The sequence below is a fragment of the Colletotrichum graminicola genome (assembly GCF_000149035.1).
Source record: "Colletotrichum graminicola M1.001 genomic scaffold supercont1.6, whole genome shotgun sequence".
In the NCBI taxonomy this organism is placed as follows: domain Eukaryota; kingdom Fungi; phylum Ascomycota; class Sordariomycetes; order Glomerellales; family Glomerellaceae; genus Colletotrichum; species Colletotrichum graminicola.
Genome location: NW_007361010.1, coordinates 849,240 through 873,489, shown reverse-complemented (window position 1 = coordinate 873,489; position 24,250 = coordinate 849,240). Strand labels below are relative to the sequence as shown.

Here is a 24,250-nt window from a genome sequence, read left to right as displayed (position 1 = left end):
ACATGGTTTTTTTTTTTTTTTTCAAGTGTAGGTTCATACAGCGTCTGGTCCCGCGTTTAGCTACGCACGTTCAGTAGTTACCTACCTACCCGGGAGGGGGGTTCTGGATAGTGGTCAATCATCATGACCAAGTGAAGATATACGGTACAGAATATTAATCATTCCACAAGCTGTATCTAAAGTGATGCGTCTGATTTCTTGTCCCTTTTTGTCTCTAGATCTACGCTCTTCTCCAAGTCTTTAGAAAAGCCTGTTAATGCAGATTAATGTCAGCCTAGTCTGAATGACTAGATATAGATATAGAAAGGCAAGAATGAAGACAATGGTCAGAGAGAAGGAGCTGTAAATGGCAGGAGTAATATGTACGCTATGTCAGGCGGGCAATACCTGGCCCCCCAAGGTCACTATAGATACATTATGGTGAGGCACTGTCCAGAACCCCTCCCTCCCGCGTAGGTAGTACTACGAGTGTTCTCGCCCCTTCGGGCTGCCCGTCATCCTGTTAGTGCTTTACCGGGGCTTTCCCGCCATAGCCTTAACAATACCCGCTGAACTATCCTGGGTTAGTCTCGATATAGACTAGCGCCTAATACCCCACCAGACACAGTCCTCCCACTTGCCAAATTTGCGAACACTTTTCGCCCTTCAAAAGCGACCCCCCCTTCTCTTTGCTCGATCTCTCACTCCTCCAGACCCAGACAACGAACTTCCGTCTCGCCAACCCTATCCTCTCGACCCTCCCAGACAAACCGCCAAGATGATTATCTACAAGGTACGCTCCTTTCCAAAACGAAACAATTGCAGTCCATCAACCAAACCACGGCGTGCTGGCGCACAGGCTGCTTTTTTTTATTACCCCTCCTCCGTAACCCCGCCGCCGTTGGGCAGGGGGAGGAAAAACAGAAAATGTCTTTGTTTCGAATAAGGGAACCCTTGGGCTGACCGAACCCCACCACTCGAATAGGACATTATCACGGACGACGAGATCATCTCGGACTCTTACGACCTCAAGGACATCGATGGCATTGTTTACGAGGCCGACTGTGCCATGATCACTGAGGGCGCCGTCCAAATCGGTGCGTGAACTCACCCTCCTGCGGCGCTTACCCCGCGCCCGCTTCCGACACGCAGTAGGAGCAGCGTTCTGACGAATTTGCAGACACCGGTGCCAACGCTTCCGCTGAGGAGGCTGACGAGGGTGTTGAGGACACCGAGGTCAAGGTCAACAACATCGTCCACTCTTTCCGCCTCCAGTCCACCCAGTTCGACAAGAAAGGCTACTTGACCTACCTCAAGGGTATGTGGATTCCACCCGCTACATGGGCATGGCTCGGACACATTCTGGACAGCAGCTGACACGGCTCCCACAGGCTACATGAAGGCTGTCAAGACCGCCCTCCAGGAGAAGGGTGCCCCCGCCGAGAAGATCACTGCCTTCGAGAAGGGCGCGCAGGCCTACGTCAAGGAGAAGCTCCTCCCCAACTTCAAGGACTTCGAGTTCTACACCGGCGAGTCGATGAACCCCGATGGAATGTAAGATGCCCCATCTTGTCGTCTGCTCGAACCCATGCTAATCAGACTGCAGGGTTGTTCTCCTTAACTACCGTGAGGATGGTGTCACTCCCTACATCATCGTCTGGCAGCACGGTCTCACGGAGATGAAGGTTTAAAGTCTGGACGGGGCGTTCCTGTTTTCGAGATTTTGACGGTGTCGGACCGAGTTTGACGGCCCGGCACCTTGCTACAGCGTCCATCTGCTTTGGCATATATCCCTTCGAATCCGTAGCAAGCAAAATAAATAAAAGTGCACTCTGTGTTGGCCGTATTTAACGATGACCTACGACATCCCCAATTTGCGTGCGCGAACTACAGCAGCTGTTGGGTTTTCGAGAACCGCACCCCGTAGGGCGGTCTGACCACCACTCAAACGCCAGAGATGAAAGCTTTGGGTAAGGGATGGACAACCCCCCCCTCCCCCCCCCCCCCCCCGCCCGCTTTGTCCCCACGCAGTGCTTGGACTGCTCAAAACGTCGGCTTCGTCGCCAATGGGATAGGAGGCGGCTCATCGTCGTCGCCAGGCCCAGGTGCTGGCGGCGCCGGCTGAGGTTTCTTCTTGGGCGGCGGAGGAGGCGGCCTCTTCTTCCCGATCGCGTTCACCAGCCCGGGCGGAGGCGATAGCGGACCAGGGGCCGCGCCGGCGCCGGCGCTGCCTGTGGTTCCCTCCTGCTGCTGGCCAACCTGTCCCGCGTATTTTCCCACCTTGTCGGAGATGCCATATTTCTGATTCAGGTTGTTCGCGCTCTTGACCCCCGAAGCCACCTGCTCTCCGTGCCGCTGGCGGAAGTTGTTGAATGTTGACGCCGCGGAGCGGGCATCGGACATTGACACAGATGAGGGGTCCTTGTGGAAGTTGGACGCTGTGCGGAGGGCGGCCTGCTTCTGCTCCATCGTCGTGCCCTCGGTCGGAGGCGGCGGGCTCGACGATTGGCTCGAGGATTTGCCCAGCTTCGCGAACCGGTTTTGCAGCTCGCTCATCTGCCCACCAGCACCGTTCCGCGGCGGCGGCGCCGGGCTGCCCGCATTCGATCTCGTGGGTGGCTCGGGCGCGGATTTCCCGATTCCCAGGGCTGGCACCGAGACGCCTGCAGCTCCCAGCCTGCTCATCGCGTTCTGGTTCAGGTAACCGCCACCGCTGGCTGCTGCCGGTGCGGACGGCGCAGGTGACGTGACTGACGCTGCGGACGGCGTCCTGGGTGGGAGTCGGGGCGGCAAGCTTGGGGGCGGCGGCCGTGCGGCGGCTTGACCAGGGGGCGGCGTTCTGCCATCAGCACCATCCTTCCTCCCGGGGGGAGGCGGTAGGTGGGCGGTCGAGAGACCCGTGGTATCAACGCGGTACGGGCGAGGGGGAGCCTCTTCCTCTTCTTCCTGCTGCTGCTGCTGCTGGTACCGACTTGGATCTTCGTAAGGCGGCGGTGGGGCTCCAGGCGACGTTGCATTCGAACGCGATGGCGGTAAAGGAGGAGGGTTCGCACCGGGAACACGCTTCGGCGGCGGTGCAAAGGTCGAGGGGTCCTGTAGAGACGACAAAGGCCGAGCTACTCGGTCCTCCTTGCGGGCGTCGTCCTTGTTTCTGCCCAGAAGCCCGTTCTGTGCATCGGTCAGTGTGATCTTCAATGGCGTGCCAAAGCCGACGGTGACATACAACTTGGCCCTTGAAGGTGGTGCCCGGCTTTTCAGGGTGCCATCCATTCTTCATCAAGTTTCCAAAGCTGGACATTGTCTACGGATCCGAGGAGAAGAAGAAGAGGAAGAAGAAAAAGAAAGAGAATGTCCGCTTAGTGTCGAGATTGAACTGTGCCTGTGTAAAATAAAAAAAATTAGAGAGAGAAATCGTAATGCTGTGCAATTAATGTTAAGCCCGGTAGAGGTCCAAATCGTCTCCAGCGGTGGCCCTCTCAGTCAGCGCTCCATCCTAGTATTGCGTGACGTCGGTTGCGTACATGTAGGTAGCAGTGAAAAGGTGATAGGCGCCTTGCCCCGCTGCTGAATCGCCAAAATAAGGGTGTTCCTGCACATCGGGCGCTGTAAACTCGGTGTGTGTGCCCATGCTTGATGGCCTTGCGATTCAGGCCCACCGGCCCCTTCCTGCTCTTCCTTCCCTACCTGTCCCAAAGTCCTTGCCAAATATTGACTTTCGTCGCGTCAGTCGCGTCGTCCGGACCGTACGCCGCAGCCCACCCAACCACAATCTTATTTCCAGCAGACCCATCAGCAACCAGCCACGATGGTGCAACGGAACATCATCGACGTCGAGCTCCTGACGGAGCATCTCGGATATGCGCCGATTGTGAGTCTGTCCTTGTGATCCATCCAACGCAGTAGACATCGGCCCCGGACTGACACGGTCACAGTCGCTCCTCGACAGCATCATCAACAATGTCAACGCAGTAGCCGACAAGACCCTCGACCGCGTCGAGCAAGGTCTCTCGAAAGCGCCTCCCAGAGCTCTCGGTTTCGAAAAGGCATTGAAGCAGAAGAAGTCTCGCCCGGATGCGTCGGTCAACGTCGAGGAAATGGCGAAGCTAGAGATCGTCGACGGCGTCCACAAGCTCGAGACCCTACTGTGCGCAGCTATTGACAAGAATTTTGATAAATACGAGCTCTACGTGATGCAGAACATCCTAGGCATCCAGCCAAACCACCGAAACTGGATGCGCCTCGCACACTACCACGGCCTCGAGTTCAACACCGTCCATGAGGACGCCCCGACTAGAGAGAGTGTCGCCGCACTGAGAAGGAAACTGCAGGCGAGCCAGCGATTGAACGTGATGTTGCATGGCGAACAGGCCAAGAACGCGGCACTGCTGGCAAAGCTGCGGGGGGTTGTCGGCGGTAAGCCCGCCGGCTCGCGGGCTTCGCTGGGGGAGGTCAAGATCGAAGGGGTAGACGATAGGGCGCCATTCCAGTTCCTGCAGGAGAAGGGCGACCTCACGGAGGGAGACTACAAGACGCCCCTCACTACGACGACGGCGTTCAACATGTCGCAACTGCAGGCGTTGCGGGCACTATCGACCTCCCTAAGAAACATCATGCCCGATCTGAAGGACCCGTCCAACGTCGAGGATGGGTCGGAGAAGAACAAGAGCTGGAGGCGCGAGAGACTAGAATATGTCGAAAGTGCGACACGAAAGCATCTCGAGCACGTGCGGGGCTTGGAGCTTGGCAAAGACGGAGAGATCCGCGACGGCGAGTGGCAGGGTGAGGGCAGGAAGTTTGCCATGGGCGAAGTTGAAGGGTTGGAGCAGGTAGTGTCTGCGCTGGGGGGAGGCTCCCAAGAGCCCGCCGAGCAGAACCATCCCGACGCGATGGACGAGTCATGAGGTCAAAGCCACGGATCTGAACTGACCAGGACGAAGAATCCGACCGGCTGGCGGTGCCTTCCCAGCACTGGCGCTGAGGCGAGCCTGCTCCAGTACACTCGATGGCTTGCCTGAAAACGCATCTTGTCGATAGACAGCTTTGGTGACCGAACCTTGTGACGGCGTTCATCGAGCCCACCTCGGTCCGACCCGACCATGTCGAGCGTGGTTCAAAAACCAATACTCATCGGCATCCGCTACACGAGCATCAAATCTTAGCCACAGGAACACTGGCCAATCGGTGCCAACAGGCTGTCCCTCATGGTCGGGCAAGACTAGTATCCATCACTTGGAATAAGAGCGCCGGTATCGCTCCCTCGGGTGTTGCGGCATCACGACCCGCTAAGCAATCGCGACCAATGTCGGCAGACTGTGGAGAGGCAGGGTTCGATCACAAGAGTACGGAAGCCGCTTCATTGTTCAGAGAATTCGTCTCGGTATAGCGGGTCTTGCCTCAGGTGAGGCGAGGCTCTCGTTGAGCCGACACGCATGGATTAGCTCGGGATGGAATACCTTGGATGAATCGGTGATGAGTAATGGTTCCATCGCGACGGAGCATCATGGACAAGTATGGGGCGTACTGATATCAACAAGCAAAACTTGCGTAAATCAAGGCTCGGAATACGGTCAAAGACCAGCCTTGGCCCTTGACCGCATGAAGCAACGCTTTCACTTAAAAACACTGGGATTTCATACCAAGTACTCCAGGCCTATAGACCCTTCACTGGGCTTGGTTGTAGAATAAAGGGTCGAATGACACTGGGGAAACTCGTCCCAACGTAAGGTTGGTATAATAGGGACCTGGTGATATCGGACTCGGATGGCAGGTGGACTACTTGGACTATGTCGGTCTGCCTAGATTATGAGTTGTTCGTGATGCAGCTCGACACGGCAAGACTCAAGCGCCGGCCTTCCGTCATGGAACCCGTGGGTCTAGTCTTTTCAAAAGAAACTTATTTCCCAAGCAATCGCACCGATATGTTGGCCCGCTGATGGTAACATCATTCAATCACCGGCGAGACCTGTCTTGAGTATGGCTACAAAGACATTGTGCTATCAAGGTCGTTTGTATCTGTAACGGAGCCGCCCTTTCAGCCGAGGTGAGCACCTGCAAGGGCTGGAATAACTTGTCGCAGCCCTGTGAAGGTGCTCTCTCCTTGGCCAAACACGCAGGTCACGGGCATTGCCTCACATGGAGAATGCAACGCTGGTCTGTCTGGTTCGGCATCCCTAACCTCCCAGCAAAGGAATCATGCTGTCGGTGCCGGAAGTAGCCTCAAGATCGATTTGATCTTCGTTGCATTTTGTTCTATGCTGAGAGATTCGTCCCAAGACGCCGGTGCGTAGGAGAAACGGCAGCTACCAGCCTGGCGCCCCAAATGCTTATCCGGAAGCGTGGACGCTACTCCAGGACGCTGGCCGTGCCGCGTTTCGAATGCCCAACTCTCAAACTGCGGCCCTTTGGTACAGCGAGAGGCGGGCGGCCGTCAGGCGGCTGTATTATTCACGTATCAGAGGGGCCAAACACCTGCTGCGATAACCTGGCATGAGGTACTTGGTGGGTTTAAATTGGCGTCCACTTGGTGGGCGCTTGGCATTGCTTCGCGTTAACCGCGAAAGCTTGAGACCCATAGACTACTAGCCTGCGATAGTATGGAATCCGATGGTGATTCGATACAATTGCTGGAATTGCCTCATGATGTCTCAGGCATTGCGTCTTTGTGGCAGATGCAAGGGCGTGATAGATTGGAGTGTTCATGGGTCAGAAATCAGTGGGAAGAGGGATCATGGTATGCAGTCCTGGACAGATCAGACAGATTGCTTAGAAACAACTATCCATAGGCAAGAGTCTCGAGTTGATCTCGGACTGAAAGCACGCTTCGACAAAGAACAATCACCTTTACGATAGAAAGTTCAGCCGCGGCGACGCATGCGGTGCTTCCGAAGCCGAGGCCCACCGTCGGATCGGAACGGTGGAGGGAATCCACCACAACCCGGGGACCGGCATGCTAGGTCATCGGGTATCACTGTGACCATTTCTACCCCGCCTCGATGATAAGACATGTCAATTGGCAAAGCTATTTTTGACACTGAAGAACGCTAGGTATTTCGAATTTCCAGCCTTACCAGCTCGGACCCTACATTTCATGCCTTGAGTTCGTCGCCCCCTCCTTGGTATTCTAAGCGACAGGCAAGGTTATCCTGGCCCTCCGAATATAGCATCAGTTGCCCTCGCAGCCCAGCCAGCATGGCCAGAGAGAGAGATGGCCAGAAAGAGAGGAAAGGTCGAGCAACTTGCCAAGCTGCCCTTCGCACCTGCTCTTATGGGAGAGGCTCCGTATGCCCGCCCGTAGGACGTTGCGATCGACGTCGCTGCACGTCTTCACCGCGCCAAAAAGCGGTTCACAGGAAAGCGCGCGGATGTCATACTGGCTTGAGAGTTCCAAGAACGTCATCCAAGCACTGCAGTCTTGGCTTGCATAGTCATCAACTGTCAACCCCTCACATCCCGCTCACTAAGTTTGTCGGGCTAGGATGAGGGAGTGCGCGCCAAATTGGGCAAGGCGATGAGCAGCGTGAAATATCCAGGCATGCTGTCCGAAGGCGTATAAAGTATACGACGTGCTGCCGCTGAGTTCAGTTGGTGTGCCGCACCAGTGACTTGTGCGAAGTCAGTCTGTCGCGATGAAGCTCACTGCCGCCCTCCTCCTCCTCTGCCCCCTTGTCGCAGGAGCAGCCGCGACGCCGCGAGACGGCAAGGTCAGCTATGACGGCTACCAGGTCTACCGAGTGTCTACCGCCAACTCACCGAAAGACCTTTCTCGTCTGAGATTGTTCCCGTCCGCTGCACAGAACGGCTTCATCGAGGTCGCGATCCCGCCCAAGGAGATTGACAGCTTCAAGTCGCTAGACCTTGAGAAACAGCTCTTGAACGAGGACCTCGGCAAGCTGATCAGGGCCGAGTCTTCGGCCCAGAAGCCCGCGTCCTTAACCAAGCGCGGCGAGTTGCCCCCTCTGAGCTGGTTCGACTCCTATCACGCCTACGACGACCACGTACAGTACTGGAAGAACCTCCAGACCGCGTTCCCGAACAACTCTGAGTGGCTAGACATTGGGTCCTCGTACGAAGGGCGCAACATCTTTGGGCTGCGTCTCTGGGGCGGCAACGACACGGGGACCAAGCCCGTCGTCCTCTGGCACAGTACTGTTCATGCCAGGGAATGGATCACAACAATGGTCGGTTGCTTCGATCGCGCGTGCGAGAACTCGAGTCGCTAACAGACATGCAGACCGTCGAGTACTTGACCTACCAGCTCATCAATGGTTACAAGTCGGGAGACAAGAACGTTACGGCCTTCTTTGACGCATATGATTTCTACATCGTGCCCTTCCACAACCCGGATGGTTAGTGCAACTTTCCCGCGATGACTTGCTTTGCTAACCGCCTGCCTGCCTGCCAGGTTTCGTATACACCCAGACCACGGATCGCCTCTGGCGCAAGAACCGTCAGAAGCGCTCTAATGTCACCTGTATCGGCACCGACGGCAACCGGAACTGGGACTTCCAGTGGGACTATCCCCTCGAGGATGGCAGCGTTTCCGCCGATCCCTGCAGCGAAACCTTCCACGGACTGACCCCCGGCGACACGCCCGAGAACATCGCCCTCTCGGCCCTCTCCCGCAAGCTGGCCGCTAAGCCCGGCGGGGTCCGCCTCTTCATCGACTGGCACAGCTACTCGCAGCTCATCCTGCTCCCCTGGGGCTTCTCATGCCAGTCCGAGGTACTGCCCAAGAACCTGCAGGCGCAGCGCGACGTCGGCGCCGGGTACGCGGCCGCTATTAACGCGACGAGTGGAGAGCAGTATCAGGTCGGCCCCTCGTGTGAGATTCTGTATTACTCAACCGGCTCTGCAAGAGACTTCCATCATGGAGCCCTGAATGCGACGTACTCGTGGAGTGTTGAATTGAGGCCCAAGAGTGGTGGGGATGGGGATGGGGATTCTGGATTTATTCTAGCGCCCGAGTTTATCTGGCCGACGGTCAAGGAGCATTGGGAGGGCATCAAGTATGTCCTCAGCGCGGTCGGCTAGTGTAGTGGTCGGATTGCCAAAGACGTCTCAGTGCAAGTCACGTCTGGCAACGCTCTAGCTCTGGCACCTCTTTTGAGAGAATTATACCCGAACGATCACACACAATACAAGCAAAATCCCCATCGAAGCGTCCTCTAAAAGACGTCAAGTGGCAGTCTCCTCAGACGAACATTTACCCCCGTCTCCCCTTGACCACGCCTGGCAGCTGTATATTATATGAGCTCCGATTGAACTCGCCTGATAGTCTCAGAGCCTGTATTAATCCCCTAGGTATAAGTAGCAATGACAAAGTATAAAACTCTGGGCGCTAACTGTCTTCCCCGAAACTCCAAATTCCATGTCACCGGAGCCCCAATATCTCTCTTAGTGCAATCTACATGCAATGTTTCTCTAAAACCCTGGCAGCGAGCTTGACGTCAAAACTCGGGCGTCGTAAAATCTAGCATGCGAGGAACAGACCTGTTTCTGTTGAAATTTATTCTACTACATGTTACGCGGCGGTCTTGGTAGACGCCCAATCTCATAAGATGTAGGACTTCGTGCCCCCCCGCATTGAGCAATGGAGTGTTTCATGTACATGGCCAGGAAAGCCTTACTTAGGGTTGACTAGACGATAATAGCCCCTTGAGACGGAACCTTCAAATCGTCATGGGCTAGATTCGACTAAAAAAGAAAAGACGAAATGGTAAAGGAAAAGAAAGATGAGGCGGACTACCGAACTGTCCCATGATCCAAGAATTCAGACAAATCTATCGATGAGTGATGTACTTGTAACAGTGACAAGAAAATCGTCCCAAACCGAGAGTTAAACAAATCGATCATGGGTAGGCAAACCATTCGCATGGCATGCCACGACTGAGCATTTCTCTCGAGCCAGCCGGCCGTATGTTCGGTGCTGTGGACCCGTTTTGGCGGATCAGTCGGGTCCGGAGGCGGGATGTTGAAGAATACGCACAACATCGCCAAACGACGCAATAGACGAACGTATCGTTCTGCCTCATGCAAAAATGACGACTTCCACAAGCGTCACAGGCTCCTCTGTAGATGTACACTTCAGCGGCGTACGTGCTGAAGGGGGTTGATTAACTCATGTTTTAAATCTGTATTGACTAGGTGTTTATTTTACAAAGGCGAATGCCAGTTACATATCGTACGAGCTTGCTACAGGCCGCTTATTAAATCGTAATCCTTGGCAGCAGCCCAAAAACCATGCTTCCAGTACCGTTCCCGTCTGTCCTTTGCCTGGGGCCGTGGCTGCTTGACGACAGTCGAAACTAGCTTCTGGGCGCCGTCCCAGTCTCGCTTGGAAATCAGCGACCGCAGCAGGGGCTCAAGAAGCGGGAGGGCGGGCCAGATGCCCCAGTCATCAAGGTCGTACACGATCTCCAGCGCGCCATAGAGGTCGCCGACGCGGTGGTAGTGTTTGATGACGCTCTCCCAGAAGACGCGGTCCATTAGCGCGCGGGTGCGTGAGCGACGGTCGGCTACGAGGGCGCGAAGGGAGTCGAGGTCTGGCTGCTCGCGGTTGGCGTAGTGCTCGACCAGGATCGTGCAAATCTCCGTCGAGGGTTGTAGGCCGCTCCTGCGCAGGTGGCCGAGAACGATGTTGATCGCGTGATCCGCAGCGGCGCCTTGTCGGACAAGGACGTATAGCATTTTGGCGAATGCCTCCTGGCTGGGCTTGATACCACAGGCAGCCATCTCCGCGAAGACTCCGTCGATAGCCTCTCGCTGCTCACGTGGCGTCTGCTTGTGGAGGCCTGTAAAGGCTGCTTCAAGAATGATGGTGAAGGTGGCCGCGTCGGGCTCCACACCCGTCGCCTTCATACTGGAAAGAAGCGCGTCCACCTTCTCGGAAGCGCCCTTCTTGAGCATCTGAGAGAGGAGCATGTTGTAGGTGTAGATATCTGGTTCCAAGCCCCTGCTCGTCGCCCATTTCAGCACCGCGTATATCACATCCATGCGGTTTCGCATCAGCAGCCCAGAGATGGCCGCGTTCACACTCGCGATCCCAGGCTTGACCGCCTTCGGACCCGCGATCCCAGGCTCGTCCGCTTTGATCGGTTTGCCGCTCTTGACTTCCGCGTCCCACAGGCTCTCCATCTCTTTCAAGGCGGCGAGGCCTGCTCTCTCTGGGCCTAGTTGACCAAGTGCGGCTATCCTGACCGACCAGATCTGCTCGTCTAGCTTCAGAGGCGACCGCGTGATCGTGGCCCACAGATGCTCGATCGGATCCAGCTTCCTGGCCTGCTTCCAGCCATTCATCATAGACGTGTAGGTCCTTACCGAGGGTGCGAGTCCAAGGTCTTTCATGTACGCCAGTACTTCCGAAGTCAGTTGGGAGACGCCCTCCTCCTTTTTGCTGCAGGCGAGGAACAAGATGTAGTCAAACAACTCGGGGGCGCGACGGAGTCTCAAGGCCCGCATTTCGTCGTTGGCAGGGTCGATGAGATCCCTCCACGTCTCCCTCGCCACTGTGAGGCCAGGCGAACGAAAAGCCACGTTGAAGCGGTTGTGCCAGAGAACATATGAGAAACGCCCCTCGGCCGGAGTGTGACTCGAATTCCCAACAGCAGGTGCATTTGAATCCTTCAAGGCTTCTGGTGCCGTTCGAGTAACCCGCCAATCCGCCCTGGGCTGGACGTAGTTCCATAGTTCCGGATAGCCATCGAAGAATGGCTGGAGCTCCTCCGGGCCGAATCGCTTCACGATGGGGTCCAATGCTTCCAGCAAAGGCTGCGCCTCCTCTTTTGCCATGCTCAACGCATGCTTGGGCTCGGAGAGCAGGACGAACGTCGTCACGAGCGCGGGGGTGAGGCCGCGCAGCTCGTTGAGCGCAAACAGAGGGAAGAGCAGGCGGAAGAGCTTGGCAGGCTCCTCCGTGCCCCGCATGTCTGGTCTCGAGGTAATCCAGAACTCCGCATGCGAGGCCATGCCGCTTTTGACGCGCCTCAAGCCTGAAAAGTGTTTCCAGCATTCCACTAGGTCGTCCAATTGATCCTCAACGGATTCGGCCCCTAACTCAGACCGGGAAGACACGATCACTCGGAGGAGGTCGTTGATGAGCTCCAGCCTCCTCACGACCCGAACATTGTTTAGATCGGCGTAAATCTTGCAGATGTCGACAGTGCTGGGGAGGTCCTTATTGTCAATGGCAGAAAATTTGGCTTTCACCATCTGGTGCATCGCCTGGGTGGCTTTGGTGGTAAGGCTCTGTGGCAATCGGGTGTCCGCCTGTTGCGCTATTGGCAGCAGCTTCGTCTTTATAACAATATACGACTTCGCGGCAACCTCTATCGCAGAGAGATTGTCATTGTTCTTCGCGATCATGTCGAGTTCGTCGGCGATACGGTAGGGCAAGGTGACATCTTGGCTGGAACCCGAGGGCGCCTGCGGCTTGCTCCTAACGATTTCTTCAAACAGATCCAATGCCCTCTGCTTCGTGCGCGGGTCGCCAACGCTGACGATCTTTGGCCGAGCAGGTACCCGCGGCGGATTATGTGACTGGGTTCGGTCTGGCTGTGGTCTCGTTCTCGAGGTTTCGGCGGTGGCGGCCGGGAAGCTCGCGGTCGAATTCGATCGGGCCGCGCCGATATGCGCTGAGCTGGCCAGAAGCCTCGACCGACAATGGGCGCATACTGTCCTCGAGACTAGCATGAGTTCTGGTAAACGAGTGTGTTGGGGTCCGTGGCGTGTTGATAGTTGGTGATGCATAAAATCCCACGTCAAGAGGGCCACTGGAAAAAAGTTCCCGACTAATACGACGCATGCCCACTAGGTACCTAGGTACCTAGCGGCTCGTGACCCCTGCGGCAGTGCTCCGTTACTGAAGCTCGGGCCACTCACCTTCCACTCGGACATTCAGCCACGGATGGGCCCTCTCTTTCAGACAATTGTGGCATGTGAGAATATGCCGAGTATAGAATGCAAAGGAGCCTGAGCCAAGCTGGAATCGTGGAATCATTCATCAATTTGGTACAATGGTATATATGAACCCTCCGTATTTTGGTCCTCTTCCTACTCATCACACGCCAAATCTTACATCTTGGAGATGGTGGGTTCGAACTTGCCCTCAATCTCCCGAATCTTGTCCGCCGACCGCTGGTATCCGGGCTCCTTCTTCAGCCGATCAATGTACTCGAACACACGTGGGTGCGCGACCCGCGAGGAACCGCCGGGCCAGCTGCCCAGGGTGTCGAAACGGGGTTCCGCCGCGATGAGAGCGAAGCTGAGCAGGATGTCGGCGGCCGACAGGTGCTCGCCGCACATGTACTTGCCGCCGTTGGGGGAGGTCTCGAGCATCTGGTCGAGCAGGGCGAGGTGCTTTTGGGCATTGGGGAATATCACCATGCTGTAGATCTTGTTGGCGACCACCGAGGTGATGGGTCGGACGAAAAACGGCACGTTGTCGGATTTGAGGGCTGCGCGCGTGAGTTGCGGTGATCCGTCTGCACCGCGGGGGATACGTCTTACCTCCAATGACGAGAGTCATCGTCAGGACCGGGAGCAGGCTTCCTTCGATGTAATGGAGGAGGTACTGGCACCGCGAGAATTCCTCAGTCTCGCCGCCGAGCTTGCCCTCCTGACCATCCTTCCACTTCTTGGGAATGAGGTTGGTGTTCTGCCCAAAGTGCTCGCACAAATAAGAAGTCATGTAACCACTCTCAGCCAGCCTGATGGGCTCGCCAGAGCCGGTGGGGTAGATATCGATGACGGGCGACTTGCCCAATGGGTGAATCTTTGCAAGCTCGGGCGGCGCCAGAAGGGTTTGCTTGTTGCGGTGGAAAACCTCGACCTCGTAGTCGACCTTGAGTTCTTCGAGGAGCCATAGGATGTTCTGCGCCCTGGACTGCTCAAGCCTAGGGTCTTGATCAGCTCGATTTTAGACGTTAGTTATGTGACCGACCTACCAGTAGAGCTTGACCTTGGGCTTCTGCTCGGTTGTCATGGTGCTGGCGTGGTGGCTCGATCTCTAATTGTGTCACAATCGTCGCGAGTTACCGAATTCAACTGCGTGATGTTCCAAACAGCAACAGCTTATCACCACTGATTTATTTTAATAGATGGGAGAATAACGTGGTCTAGGTCGCGTTCCTCATTTATAGGTCACTAGCTTTCCGGAACGCACAGGACCCGGGCCCACCGAACTGATCTCGCAGAACAACGAGCGTTTTTCCATCGCTGCAGCTCTTTCAAGAGCAGTGTGTCTCCATAATTTAGGCTTGTGTCAGTGTCGATGCCTCGGCATCGCCCCAAATCGAGCGCTCAATGATCGGCTAAGCCACTAAGTCGGGGGATTGTTTGATCCGGCATGGGGTGACAGTCCCCCCGACTTGAGACGTTTCCTTTAAGAGCGAACCGTGTGCTCTCGCATGGATTTGTTGTGGATTTGCACGTTGGTTAAGAACCGTGTGTTCCAGAGCAAATGAATGTTCTCACCAAGTCTGCCGCCGCTGACTTCAAACCTCAATTGCACCAACACGTGCAGCTCTGTTACATAAAGGGCAACGGGAAAAAGAGTAAAAAGTTTACCGACCGTCAACGACAAGATTCGAACTTGCGCGACCGAAGCCACTGCCTGAGCTGAATGTCTTGATTCCTCAAGACAATATAGCAGGGCAGCCCATTAACCACTCTGGCACGTTGACATGATTCTGCTTATGTAAACACCTACATTGGATAAATAATAAGGACGAAGGGAAGTGCACGAGACACCATACGGTATGAGAGGTTTCGGTTGAAACTGTGTAGATCCGCTTGTTACGGCACCAGAGCACAGTGCCAGAGACCTTGCGCATCTGATGAACCAAAATGTTGAATGTGCCTGACCATTGAGGCAGGAGGGCTTGTTACCTAAGCATTCAACTCCAAGGCTCGCGATCCATTGTGCCATCACGGAGCCTCGAGCCGCATTTCGACGAGCGACACCGATTGCCCCTCAAAACCCGCCGAAACCACGTCGTCCGACTAGCCTAGCGACTGTAAAACCCTGATACGCCCTTGTTTATCTGTCACGATGGCGGGCCACCACCACAGTGAGCTCAATTGACGTCGAAAGTTGGATAATGATAGAAAATGCTAACCCGATGGACTAGAGCTGGCCCTTGACCCGGCCTTGGTCAAGTTGGGACGTACGTTGAGAGTCCTTCGAATCCGATGAGCGACGATAGACCGTCAACCGATGGAGCTGTGGAGGGTCCCCGCGTGATAACAGTGCTGACCCGCGAGCGCCGAACAGACATGCAGAGCAACCGACACATCTTCTTCCGCTGGACCCCGAGAACGGCCCGCGTCACCTTCATGTACGCTGTCGTCGTGCCGTTCGTCGTTGGCTACATTGGCTACAAGACCGACGTGAGACGCCTCCCCCCCCCCCCCCCCCCCCCATCCTTTCGCGAGAGGAGCGATGGCCTGGCATGCCTCAACCACCGATACTGACTGATGCAGGGTCTCTGGGACCTCCGCGCCAAGCGCAAGGGCGACCTGGTCTACGAGCGGTAGAGGGAGTAGAATATCGACATGAAGAGTGTTGCAAATAAGCCCAGGGACACGGGCCGGAGCAGAAGAATGGAACAAGCAATAAGCAGAAGTTTTGTCTGTGCAAACTGCCGACGTGGGAAATCTGTCTTAACACCCTACAAGCAACTATGAAACCCTAGACGCCCGCAGAATGGCCGTGATAATGCCTGGTATTTTGTCCCGCGCGAGACTTGACGCCGTGCCACAACTCCGAAAACCGTGCTGCACTCCAATCATCCGAAGCAACCAGTCACCATCTGTCTGGTCTCCGTCCTCTGCCCCAAGACCTTTCGGAAGGATCTTCTGGCAACCTCTCGCCTCTCCTCCACTCTCCTTCGGGAAACCCGTTGTCACCGAGCCCAGAGCGCCGCCTGTCTCTGTCGCGCCCCTGTCTCGCACCAAACGCAGCGTCTCGACGCGGCCCTTGTGAAGCCAGGCCGCCCAGACCGCCTCTTGCGCTAAACGGTCCCGCGGTCCTGTCGTTCCGCGAGGTGAGCGCGGGAGCCACAGATCCGTCAGGCAGCGGCGGCAGAATGGCACACGCGATGTAATCCCCCACCACGAACTTGGCGTCGCCAAGCGTCTTGTCCATGTCCGTGTCCGGCAATGCCGTCGTCGTCTCGGCCATGTGTATGTCTCCCTCAACCACCTCCGCGCCGTTGGCACCGAGAATAGCGCCCGCCGTGCCGTCGCCTAGTACGACGCTCCCTAGGTCCTTAACCATAAACCGGGGGATCTGTGTCTGCGCATGGTGAGCGCTGGGCGGGACCGCCGCGTTCCGGGTGTCCGGGTATATAACACGAAAGGCCAGCCTTGTGCCCACGGAGGGGCTCGGTAGCAACGAGGGGTCTGCGGCAGCGATCTGCTCAGCGAGTTCAGTCAAGGTGCAGTCGGGCCACGTGTAGAGTGACAAGGCAGGCGGCAGGCTCCTCGAGGCGAACTCATCTGTTCTGAACTATGATTAGCGATCCGTATCCGGAGGCAGGTAGCGCGTCTCCACCCTTACCTGTGAAACGAGCCGTTCTTGCAGAAAAGTTGTATAAGAAATGGGGTGGTCTCTTCCCGCTCGATCGACGCCATTCTGAAAGTGGTGCCGTCGAGGCGTCGCAGGTACCGCGAGGCGTTGCAAGAAAGGGCAACGTCGAAGAGTACGTACAGCACTGGTGGAGCAGCCAGGACGAGCTTGAATTTGACAAGCTCCAGGTCCCCTTGTGACAAACAGCCACAACACAAGTTTGGGGTCCCCAAGGGATCAGGAAAGAGATGGGCAAAACGGAGGGAGTGCCGGAACTAGGTAGTCTTGCGTGTGTGGTTTGTGGTGTGCGGTGTGCGGGCGTGCGTCCCTCCCGACTGGAGTCAAGGTGGTAGGCGAGTGAGGCTGTGCAAGTTAAGCGCGATCTTCCAAAGCTTCCATGCATGGATCGTCCACCACACAGGCGCCCAGAGAGGTGTGGGGGAAACAGAATGGAAAGAAACTAAGCTTTTCAATCGGTACGCCTTACCCGATTTTTCTCCCGCTTTTGTTTAACGACATTTCATCGACACCGCAGCAAGTTGGACGACGTATCCGTAACTTTGGCGATAAACACGGCCGGACGGACCCACCCGAGACAACACGCGCACCCCAGTCCTTGCCGATAGCAAGCGTACCGACCGACAAATAGCCCGAGTTGACGACCGCCCGCCCGCCAGCATGGATTTCGCGGCGCTCATGTCCAAAGAGCTGGACAAGGCAAAGGAGTCGACGCCAGCCTCGTCGTCATCAAAATACGTCAAGCGCGCCGACGTTGAAGCGAAGCGCAGGCAGGAATACCTTGCGGAACAAGCCCGCATCGAGGCCGAGCGAGAGGCCAGGGCCGCCGCGAAGCGCAAGCGCGAGGACGAAGAGGCGGCCGAGAAGAAGATACGCGAAGAAAAACGTCAAAAGCTCGCCGAGGAATCACGGCGGCGGCGCGAGGAGAAGGAAGCAGAGGAGGAGCGCGCCCGGCGCAAGCGGCTCGGTCTCCCGGAGCTCGTCAAGGCCAGCAGCGAGGATGTCGCCGAGGTTGAGGATGGCATGGAGGACATACCCGACGAGGAGCTCGCGGGAAAGCTGCGGGCGCTGGGCGAGCCGGCAACGCTCTTCGGCGAGGGACACGTGGCAAGGCTGAGGAGATACCGACGGCTCACGACGGTGGTCACAAAGGGCCCCATTCCGACGACGCTGCAGCTGGTCGACGAGAAGGACATGAAGGTCGACGGTACGGTGCCCAAGGACAAGGAAGGGCGCAGCTGGCTGTTCAGGCAGCTGGCATCATACTTCACCATGGTCCTGACCGAGTACGAGAAGGCCATGGAGCAGGAGCGGCGCGACACGACTGCGAGCAAGACGGCCTACAGCGCCATGGTGCAGAGCCGCGAGAACCTCAAGCCGGTATGCCACTTCTTCTTCACATGACATTCCATCAAAAGGGGTACTGACGCAGCCTAGCTGTTCCGCAAGTTCGAGAAGCACGACCTCGACGACGACCTCCTGGCGCCCGTCGTCGAGATCGTCAAGGCCGCGCAGGAGCGCCGCTACGTCGACGCCAACGACGGTTACCTCCGCCTCTCGATCGGCAAGGCCGCCTGGCCCATCGGTGTCACCATGGTTGGCATCCACGAGCGCAGCGCCCGCGAGAAGCTGCACAACGGCGAGCGCGGACATGTCATGGGCGACGAGGTCACGCGCAAGTACCTGCAGAGCATCAAGCGCCTCCTCACATTTGCGCAGATCCGCTGGCCGCCCACCGACGTGCGTCAACTCATGGGGTGATGAGACACGTCCTGTTGAGAATGCATTTCTTGTCCTTTTTCGAGACTCCTGGGCGTGTACCGGACCGTAAGTCCGAATGGAACACCACTGGTGGTGGTCATGGTACCTTGGTGGGCGGCAGGGGGCATGGTCAGGGAGAGGGGGGGAAAAAAAGAGGACCGCGCTGCCCCTCTCGTCCACTCCTTGCCGCTGCTTCATGGGCCCCCCAAATCCTCGATGGCTATCGTTGTTCGACACCATCATGTAACATTTTGCTCATGGCTCTCCATTTTAGTGTAGCAGGCGTAATTCAGTTCCGACGACGTCCCGACCAAGGCGGCGGGTATCGCATAGGGAAAGGGCATTGGGACGATGGAAGCGGATCATCGTTATGGGAACAGAAAGCTGACTGGGGTTGTTGCGGCCGGTGGAATGGTGGATCGGACACACACAAAGAGCAGGGAACTGCTTGAGAACTTCGGACTGCCTTATGCAGGCTAAAAAGCAAAACATTTACACTGCAACTCTGCGCGCGCACACGCCCCCTCTCTCCACGGTTTGCTTGAAGACCTTGCTCCAACAAATCCCTGACGACCTTTGGAAAAAGTGTAAATGCCTGCTCCTCTCCCCTCCCCTCCCTAGTTGCCCCATCTCGTACCCATTGCGACACCGCACTCTCTGTAATATTCACTCACTCTCGATATGGAAAAGGGGGTGCGGTGAGGGCGGGATGGAATGCTGCCTCGGTGTGATCAGAATCCCTCCCCCGGTAATGTCCACTTGACAGAATGGGGCGAATGATCACCACCTCTTTTTTTAAACCTTTCGATGTTAATACATGGTTGGGCAAAGAGAGAACGAAAGCGCACCGTGCGAGTAAACCCCTCTTTCCAAAAGAGAACGCTACAGGATCGGGTTTGTTCATAGCAAGCCCTGGGGATCACGAATCAGGATGGATTGACGGATTATCACAGTTCGGGCGACCGATAGCAGGTAGGTGCATAGTCAATGGCGTTATTCCCGACTACTTCCCAAAACGACCGCCCAACTCGTCACTCGACACATTTCTATGCTGTGCTTGCTTCGTAAGCCTCAATCCGTCGTCCCGGGGATCCCGCGATCAACGCCGCCGTCCAGTCCCTCTAGCCGCCCCACCGCTTAGCTGTGCGAGGTCCATACCCAATCTTAGTGGCTAATGGCATGTCTAGCGCACAAGTACCATGACGTCTGAATGATCCGACGGAACAATTGGGGTGTTGGCAGGCGTACGTATGCTTTTTCCTCAGGGGAACCAATAGTTCATCGCCAGCACGCCCAGTCCGGATTGCCAATCGACTACCTAACCTTTTAGCTACGGCGCCAAGGTGGATCGCCAACATTGCCCCCGTTTGTCGGCGTTTCTGTGCGTCTTCAGCTCGCTTCCGACCCGCGGAGAAGAACCGCGACTCGGCCGGACGCTCGCTAGAGGTGTTCCTCGCCGGAGCACCATCAGCTCGCCTCGCCGCTGGCCGCCGCTGTCCGGTTGGCCTGCTCGAGCCAGAGCTCGTCGATGCCCTGCCCACCAGCGTTTCCCTTGCGCGTGTTCTTTACTTCCATATCCGCCGCAATGATGCTCATGCGCCGGATCCGCTCTGTGGCGTCCCGTTCGTAGGCGTCAATCGTGTCAAGAACCAACCTTTGCAAAGTCGCTCGGGGGTTCGGAGACACGGCGACCAACGTCTGTGAGTCGTGCGTTAGCACAGTGCGGTTGCATCCCCAAGCAAACCGCGGGTACGCCCAAACTCACCTTGTCGATTGTGTTGATGCGTGCCTGTAGAACGCCGCTCCGAATCATGGCAACGAGCTCGTCGGCGATTGGCTTACCGGGCACCGCAAAGGCCTCCTCCAGGCTGCTCAGAGTGACACAGGAGAAAGGGACAAAGTACTGCACGATGCACTTGCTTCTGATCTGGGAGTAGAGCGTGGGGATGTGTTTCTGGAGATAGATGTCCAGGAGGTAGTCGGCGCGGTACGCCTCCAGGATCGCGAGACATGCTGAGTACCGGCCGTTGACGAAGAGCGAGATGGCCTTGCGGACGTGGGGCTCCAGCTCCAGAAAGGTTCTGAAGTTCTGGTTGTCCAATACGCGGGTCTGCAGGTCCTTGCGGTCCATCGTCGCAAGGGCCAGGAGGCCGCCGTATACTGCCACGTCGTTGGGGCTCGCAATGGTTTTGTACTCGGCGCCCTCCTTCCCTGCACCCTCTTTGCCGGCATCGATCTGCAGGAAGCTTTTGGCCGCATCCTCAAACTTCTCGAGGCCCATGAGAGCGATGCCCTGAACGATCTTGGTGTACGGTTGCAGACTCTTGTCTTCCTCGCCGTTTTGGACCCCGGTGATCTTGCTGAGATTGGCGATGACCATAGGCCACTCCCGGCGCTGGAGCGTGATGCTGACGAGGTGCTTGCCAACATCGATGATGTGCTTCGAGGTGCTGACATCTGGGCGCATGCGGCTGTAGGCCTCGCCGGCATTGTTGAGGTCGCCGGTTTCTTCAAAGTGGCGGCCAAGGTCCTCATTTCCCATCTGGTGCTCCGTCAGTTTGCGTGCTTCATGTGTTTATTGAGACTCTGCGAAGACGTACCCGAATGCTTTCCTTGATGAGGTTCATCTTATAACCCTTCAGCTCGCTCTCGAGTTGATGAGTCTTGGCCTTGTTGGCCCTCTCCGTGTTCTCGACCCATTCCTGGTCGAATTGGGCCTCTGGTTCATGGGGGGCGGCGATGTGAATGCACTCAAAGGCGTCCCGGTAACGCTGGACATCTGCACCCGCCTTGGCCTCGGCGACTGCAGCCTTCAGAGCGTCAACACAGAGCGGCACGCACGTCCGGCCGATGAGAAAGAGACGTTCAAAGCGGGTACGGCCTGTAGTGGTGGTCAGAACTTGTCTCTTGGGAAGCGGCGGAGCCTTGGCAGGCGGGCAAGAGGGGCGGAGACGCGGAGAGGTTGTGCGTGTGTTTGTGGACAGGGAGGCGCAGTTTAGGAGAAACAAGGTTGAGACGGGGGGTGACGAGCAATGCATACCTTCGTAGTTCTGGATGTACAAATCAATATCCAGCTTAGGGGTATCTAAAGAGGGACAGCAGCGTTAGCAGGCTGCGCGTATTGGTGCTTGGTTCGTATCCGAGACGATCATATAGGAAGGGAGAATGCTGAGTCGATGCTTAGCCCGGACGCCGGCACGCCTCAGACGACGCACCTCTGACAATGACACCGCCCTGATCGTCCATCTGCGTGAAGAAGGCCAACAGGGCGTTGGAGTCGACGTTGGCGCTTGCGCCGGCGGCAGCCATGATGGAGATTGCGATGTTGTGTCAAGGGACTCGGTTGATGGACCCGTGCGAGCTCCGCCCAATCTTGCTCAGACGATGGTCAGCAGGGGCTTAGCAGTGGCAGGCCGTATGTCAGTGACACCAACGAAGGGGAGGGATCTTTGGCGCGGAGGGGAGTACGGCCTAGGGGGGCGGGGTACAGGCCAATGTCGCCAATTACGGGTTAGGAGGCTGTAAAGGGTGGAATGTGTGGGATATGGCAATTTGGGGGCTGTCTGCTCTGTTGAACCTTTAGAGTACGGCAAGTGTCCCGTTCGTTGGCCGCGGACAGTGACAGTTGGGAAAAAGACAGCCTTAGGCCGCGCAGGTAAGGCTTGCTTTGCAGGGTTCCAGGCAGGAGGAGCTCAGAGAAAGTGGGAAAGCGTCAGTCGGTCACTTACCTCGTGGAATCAGTCGTCTCTGCGTCGCTGTGTCGAGTGTGAATCGTTGAGGGTTGCAAAGGTAAGAAAGAGTAGGCGGCCCTGCCGTTCTGTGTCGCACTAACGGGCACCGCGGGATTCGGTTGTGGCTGGGCAATCCTGGAATGACGATGGGCTCCGGCGGCAGGCAGGAAGTTGGTGTCTGCAGCGAATGAGAGAGTCAAAGACATTCGGTGGGTGGTGTTGGTGGTGACACAGCTGGCCATTCAATTGCGGGGTAATTCAATAAAAAGGGATTGGGGAAAGGGGGGGCGGTCTACCTCGTCTCGAAGTAGTACATGAACCAAACTTGCGTCTGTCAGTAATGCCCTGCAATGTAGCGACGTAGGGTAGCAGGCAGAAGCCGGAGTGGGGCGAGCCAGGATATGCGCAGGTATCACAAATATAAAAATAAAATAGAGGCGACGAGGAACCTCATTGCATTTCTGTGTCGATAGTGGGTAGCACGATACGGTAGTACGCCGATCACAAGGATCTCGTCCATCTGTCTTGGCGACTGACTGGTCGTAGATTGACTATCTGGATCTCTAGATATGTATCCCACCGACTGCCACCCGGGTATTTCGCACTAATGCGCGACAGACGGAACCGAGAATAGATAATTGTGCAACGCTTATCGTTGTCACGAAATTACCCTTTTATGCGTTCAGTACAGGCAGAGTCGTCGGGGTTACTTGCTCCAACTGCGAGGATGAACCGATTACTACTAGACAGACTGGACACTCGTTCTCGACATCAACATGGACTGGAGCCGTCTGCTGTGGTAAGCTCCCATCTTGCTTTCTCTTGTAAGTGAGGCCTCCCCGAGGAAGCCTCCTGCGGTCTAGACTTCGTTCGCAACCTGGGCCCGCCGGTGCACTGATTCATCTGGTGACCGAGCGTGAGAGGAGATGGTTGATGGAGAAGCAGCGACGGCATAGGGTCAACTAGCTCAAGAGTTAGTACAGCTCCTCCGCCACGGGCCAGGACCAGCATTGTGGCTAGGGCTTGAAGCAGAACCCACATCCAAGTTGAAGTCGGCGGCATGCCCAAGGGAAACAAGCGACTGACACCCGAGCAAGGTAATATAAGGTGCGAGCCAGGAACAGACATGGAACGCATCCACCTTGACAGATGTGCAGGGGTCGGTAGTTGTCCGAGTGTCCTCTCCGGTTGGACGCAGCAGTCGTCGACCAGTGTCGTGCTACTGGGCTACGCACTGCAGAACATGAGCATATCATATGGCCAGCCCATATTCCGTGGCGACACTCCCTGGCGGCAGGTTGGTGCATTCAGCGACGAGTTTGTCGCCGCCGTCGAGGGTTCTGGCCTCGTCCGGTCTGGAGGCCCGGTTTGCTCCTGGTTTCGACTGGCGCTGGTTGGAGAGACAGCAAGAGATCCTTGCTGACCAGTCTCGGATTCAACCTCGAGGTTCCAGTGCAAGATTATGTTGATGGCCGCCCTGGTTTGCTGCAGGTTGGGTTGTCTCGTCGGAACAAAGGTTGACAGAACGAGGGGCTCGGTCTTGGTCGCCGTGCCATAGTCGGGTTCGGCCCCAAGGTTCAGGCTGGGAATAGCAAGGCTGCAGCAGGGTCAGGGTCCCGGAGACACTCGAGTGTGGTAGTATTGGAACCGGGTGTGCGCGCGGGCAGATTGGGTGCTTCGAGGGCGAATCAGTAATCGAAAAGACGCAGTTTGATTTTTGGTTATTGTGGTAGTCATGAACTGTGTCCATGGTGCGATGTAGCGACATGAGAGGTTTGGGCGCGTGGAAACAGGAAGACCTGTCTCGGTCGAGCCCATTTGTCCTTCCCAACGAGAAGGCGGGCGCTTTGAGCGCTGTGAGCGCTGTGAGCGCTGTGAGCGCTGCGGATTGCGCTGTTTCCCTGCTTGTAGCGTCGCGGTGGGGCGACCGACCCCCCCTGTCCTAGAGGTCTGCACTTCCCCTCTGGAGGCTGACTCTCCGACGCGGCCTAGACAAAGAAGGAATAGACGTGATGGCCAGATCTGAAGCGATTCCAATTCAGAAATGGCAAGTGACTCTCTAATGGAGATGCACCCGCAGTGCCTTGATTGCCTTTCCATTCACTTCCTCGGGTCGTGGATTGCAGGTGGAGGGTAGGTACGTAGGTACGTAGCCGGGGGAATCTACCTATTAGGTACTCCGTACTTTGGTAGGTAG

General features: G+C 56.5%; 11 protein-coding genes and 1 non-coding gene across 12 annotated transcripts; 6 read left to right on the top strand and 6 right to left on the bottom strand.

The window, feature by feature from the left end:
* Positions 1-757: 757 nt before the first annotated feature.
* Positions 758-1,670, top strand: GLRG_02292 (uncharacterized protein; the record flags this gene model as incomplete). Its single annotated transcript, XM_008092950.1, has 5 exons — positions 758-772; positions 965-1,076; positions 1,160-1,297; positions 1,371-1,533; positions 1,586-1,670. The coding sequence occupies 5 exons, from the start codon at positions 758-760 to the stop codon at positions 1,668-1,670; spliced, it is 513 nt and encodes a 170-aa protein (XP_008091141.1).
* Positions 1,671-2,022: 352 nt separating this feature from the next.
* GLRG_02291 (uncharacterized protein) lies at positions 2,023-3,277 on the bottom strand (the record flags this gene model as incomplete). Its single annotated transcript, XM_008092949.1, has 2 exons — positions 2,023-3,147; positions 3,203-3,277. 2 exons carry the CDS (start codon positions 3,275-3,277, stop codon positions 2,023-2,025), a joined length of 1,200 nt encoding a protein of 399 aa, XP_008091140.1.
* A 507-nt stretch (positions 3,278-3,784) lies between these two features.
* Positions 3,785-4,880, top strand: GLRG_02290 (uncharacterized protein; the record flags this gene model as incomplete). The annotated part of the gene is made up of 2 exons (XM_008092948.1): positions 3,785-3,847; positions 3,912-4,880. 2 exons carry the CDS (start codon positions 3,785-3,787, stop codon positions 4,878-4,880), a joined length of 1,032 nt encoding a protein of 343 aa, XP_008091139.1.
* Positions 4,881-7,604: 2,724 nt separating this feature from the next.
* GLRG_02289 (zinc carboxypeptidase) lies at positions 7,605-9,009 on the top strand (the record flags this gene model as incomplete). Its single annotated transcript, XM_008092947.1, has 3 exons — positions 7,605-8,156; positions 8,210-8,324; positions 8,381-9,009. The coding sequence occupies 3 exons, from the start codon at positions 7,605-7,607 to the stop codon at positions 9,007-9,009; spliced, it is 1,296 nt and encodes a 431-aa protein (XP_008091138.1).
* Positions 9,010-10,170: 1,161 nt separating this feature from the next.
* On the bottom strand, positions 10,171-12,339 carry GLRG_02288 (pentatricopeptide repeat domain-containing protein; the record flags this gene model as incomplete). The annotated part of the gene is made up of 1 exon (XM_008092946.1): positions 10,171-12,339. One exon carries the CDS (start codon positions 12,337-12,339, stop codon positions 10,171-10,173), a length of 2,169 nt encoding a protein of 722 aa, XP_008091137.1.
* A 708-nt stretch (positions 12,340-13,047) lies between these two features.
* On the bottom strand, positions 13,048-13,957 carry GLRG_02287 (glutathione S-transferase domain-containing protein; the record flags this gene model as incomplete). The annotated part of the gene is made up of 3 exons (XM_008092945.1): positions 13,048-13,430; positions 13,483-13,868; positions 13,920-13,957. The coding sequence occupies 3 exons, from the start codon at positions 13,955-13,957 to the stop codon at positions 13,048-13,050; spliced, it is 807 nt and encodes a 268-aa protein (XP_008091136.1).
* Positions 13,958-14,545: 588 nt separating this feature from the next.
* On the bottom strand, positions 14,546-14,657 carry GLRG_13071. Its single transcript has one exon. It is a non-coding gene; the product is annotated as a tRNA-Ser (tRNA).
* Positions 14,658-15,025: 368 nt separating this feature from the next.
* Positions 15,026-15,510, top strand: GLRG_02286 (uncharacterized protein; the record flags this gene model as incomplete). Its single annotated transcript, XM_008092944.1, has 4 exons — positions 15,026-15,044; positions 15,105-15,140; positions 15,248-15,363; positions 15,457-15,510. The coding sequence occupies 4 exons, from the start codon at positions 15,026-15,028 to the stop codon at positions 15,508-15,510; spliced, it is 225 nt and encodes a 74-aa protein (XP_008091135.1).
* A 268-nt stretch (positions 15,511-15,778) lies between these two features.
* GLRG_02285 (Sin3 associated polypeptide p18) lies at positions 15,779-16,608 on the bottom strand (the record flags this gene model as incomplete). The annotated part of the gene is made up of 2 exons (XM_008092943.1): positions 15,779-16,478; positions 16,535-16,608. The coding sequence occupies 2 exons, from the start codon at positions 16,606-16,608 to the stop codon at positions 15,779-15,781; spliced, it is 774 nt and encodes a 257-aa protein (XP_008091134.1).
* A 613-nt stretch (positions 16,609-17,221) lies between these two features.
* GLRG_02284 (Prp18 domain-containing protein) lies at positions 17,222-18,322 on the top strand (the record flags this gene model as incomplete). The annotated part of the gene is made up of 2 exons (XM_008092942.1): positions 17,222-17,941; positions 17,999-18,322. 2 exons carry the CDS (start codon positions 17,222-17,224, stop codon positions 18,320-18,322), a joined length of 1,044 nt encoding a protein of 347 aa, XP_008091133.1.
* Positions 18,323-19,789: 1,467 nt separating this feature from the next.
* GLRG_02283 (26S proteasome subunit RPN7) lies at positions 19,790-21,631 on the bottom strand (the record flags this gene model as incomplete). The annotated part of the gene is made up of 5 exons (XM_008092941.1): positions 19,790-20,020; positions 20,088-20,864; positions 20,923-21,203; positions 21,363-21,407; positions 21,538-21,631. The coding sequence occupies 5 exons, from the start codon at positions 21,629-21,631 to the stop codon at positions 19,790-19,792; spliced, it is 1,428 nt and encodes a 475-aa protein (XP_008091132.1).
* A 1,548-nt stretch (positions 21,632-23,179) lies between these two features.
* GLRG_02282 (uncharacterized protein) lies at positions 23,180-23,476 on the top strand (the record flags this gene model as incomplete). Its single annotated transcript, XM_008092940.1, has 1 exon — positions 23,180-23,476. The coding sequence occupies one exon, from the start codon at positions 23,180-23,182 to the stop codon at positions 23,474-23,476; it is 297 nt and encodes a 98-aa protein (XP_008091131.1).
* Positions 23,477-24,250: the final 774 nt, after the last annotated feature.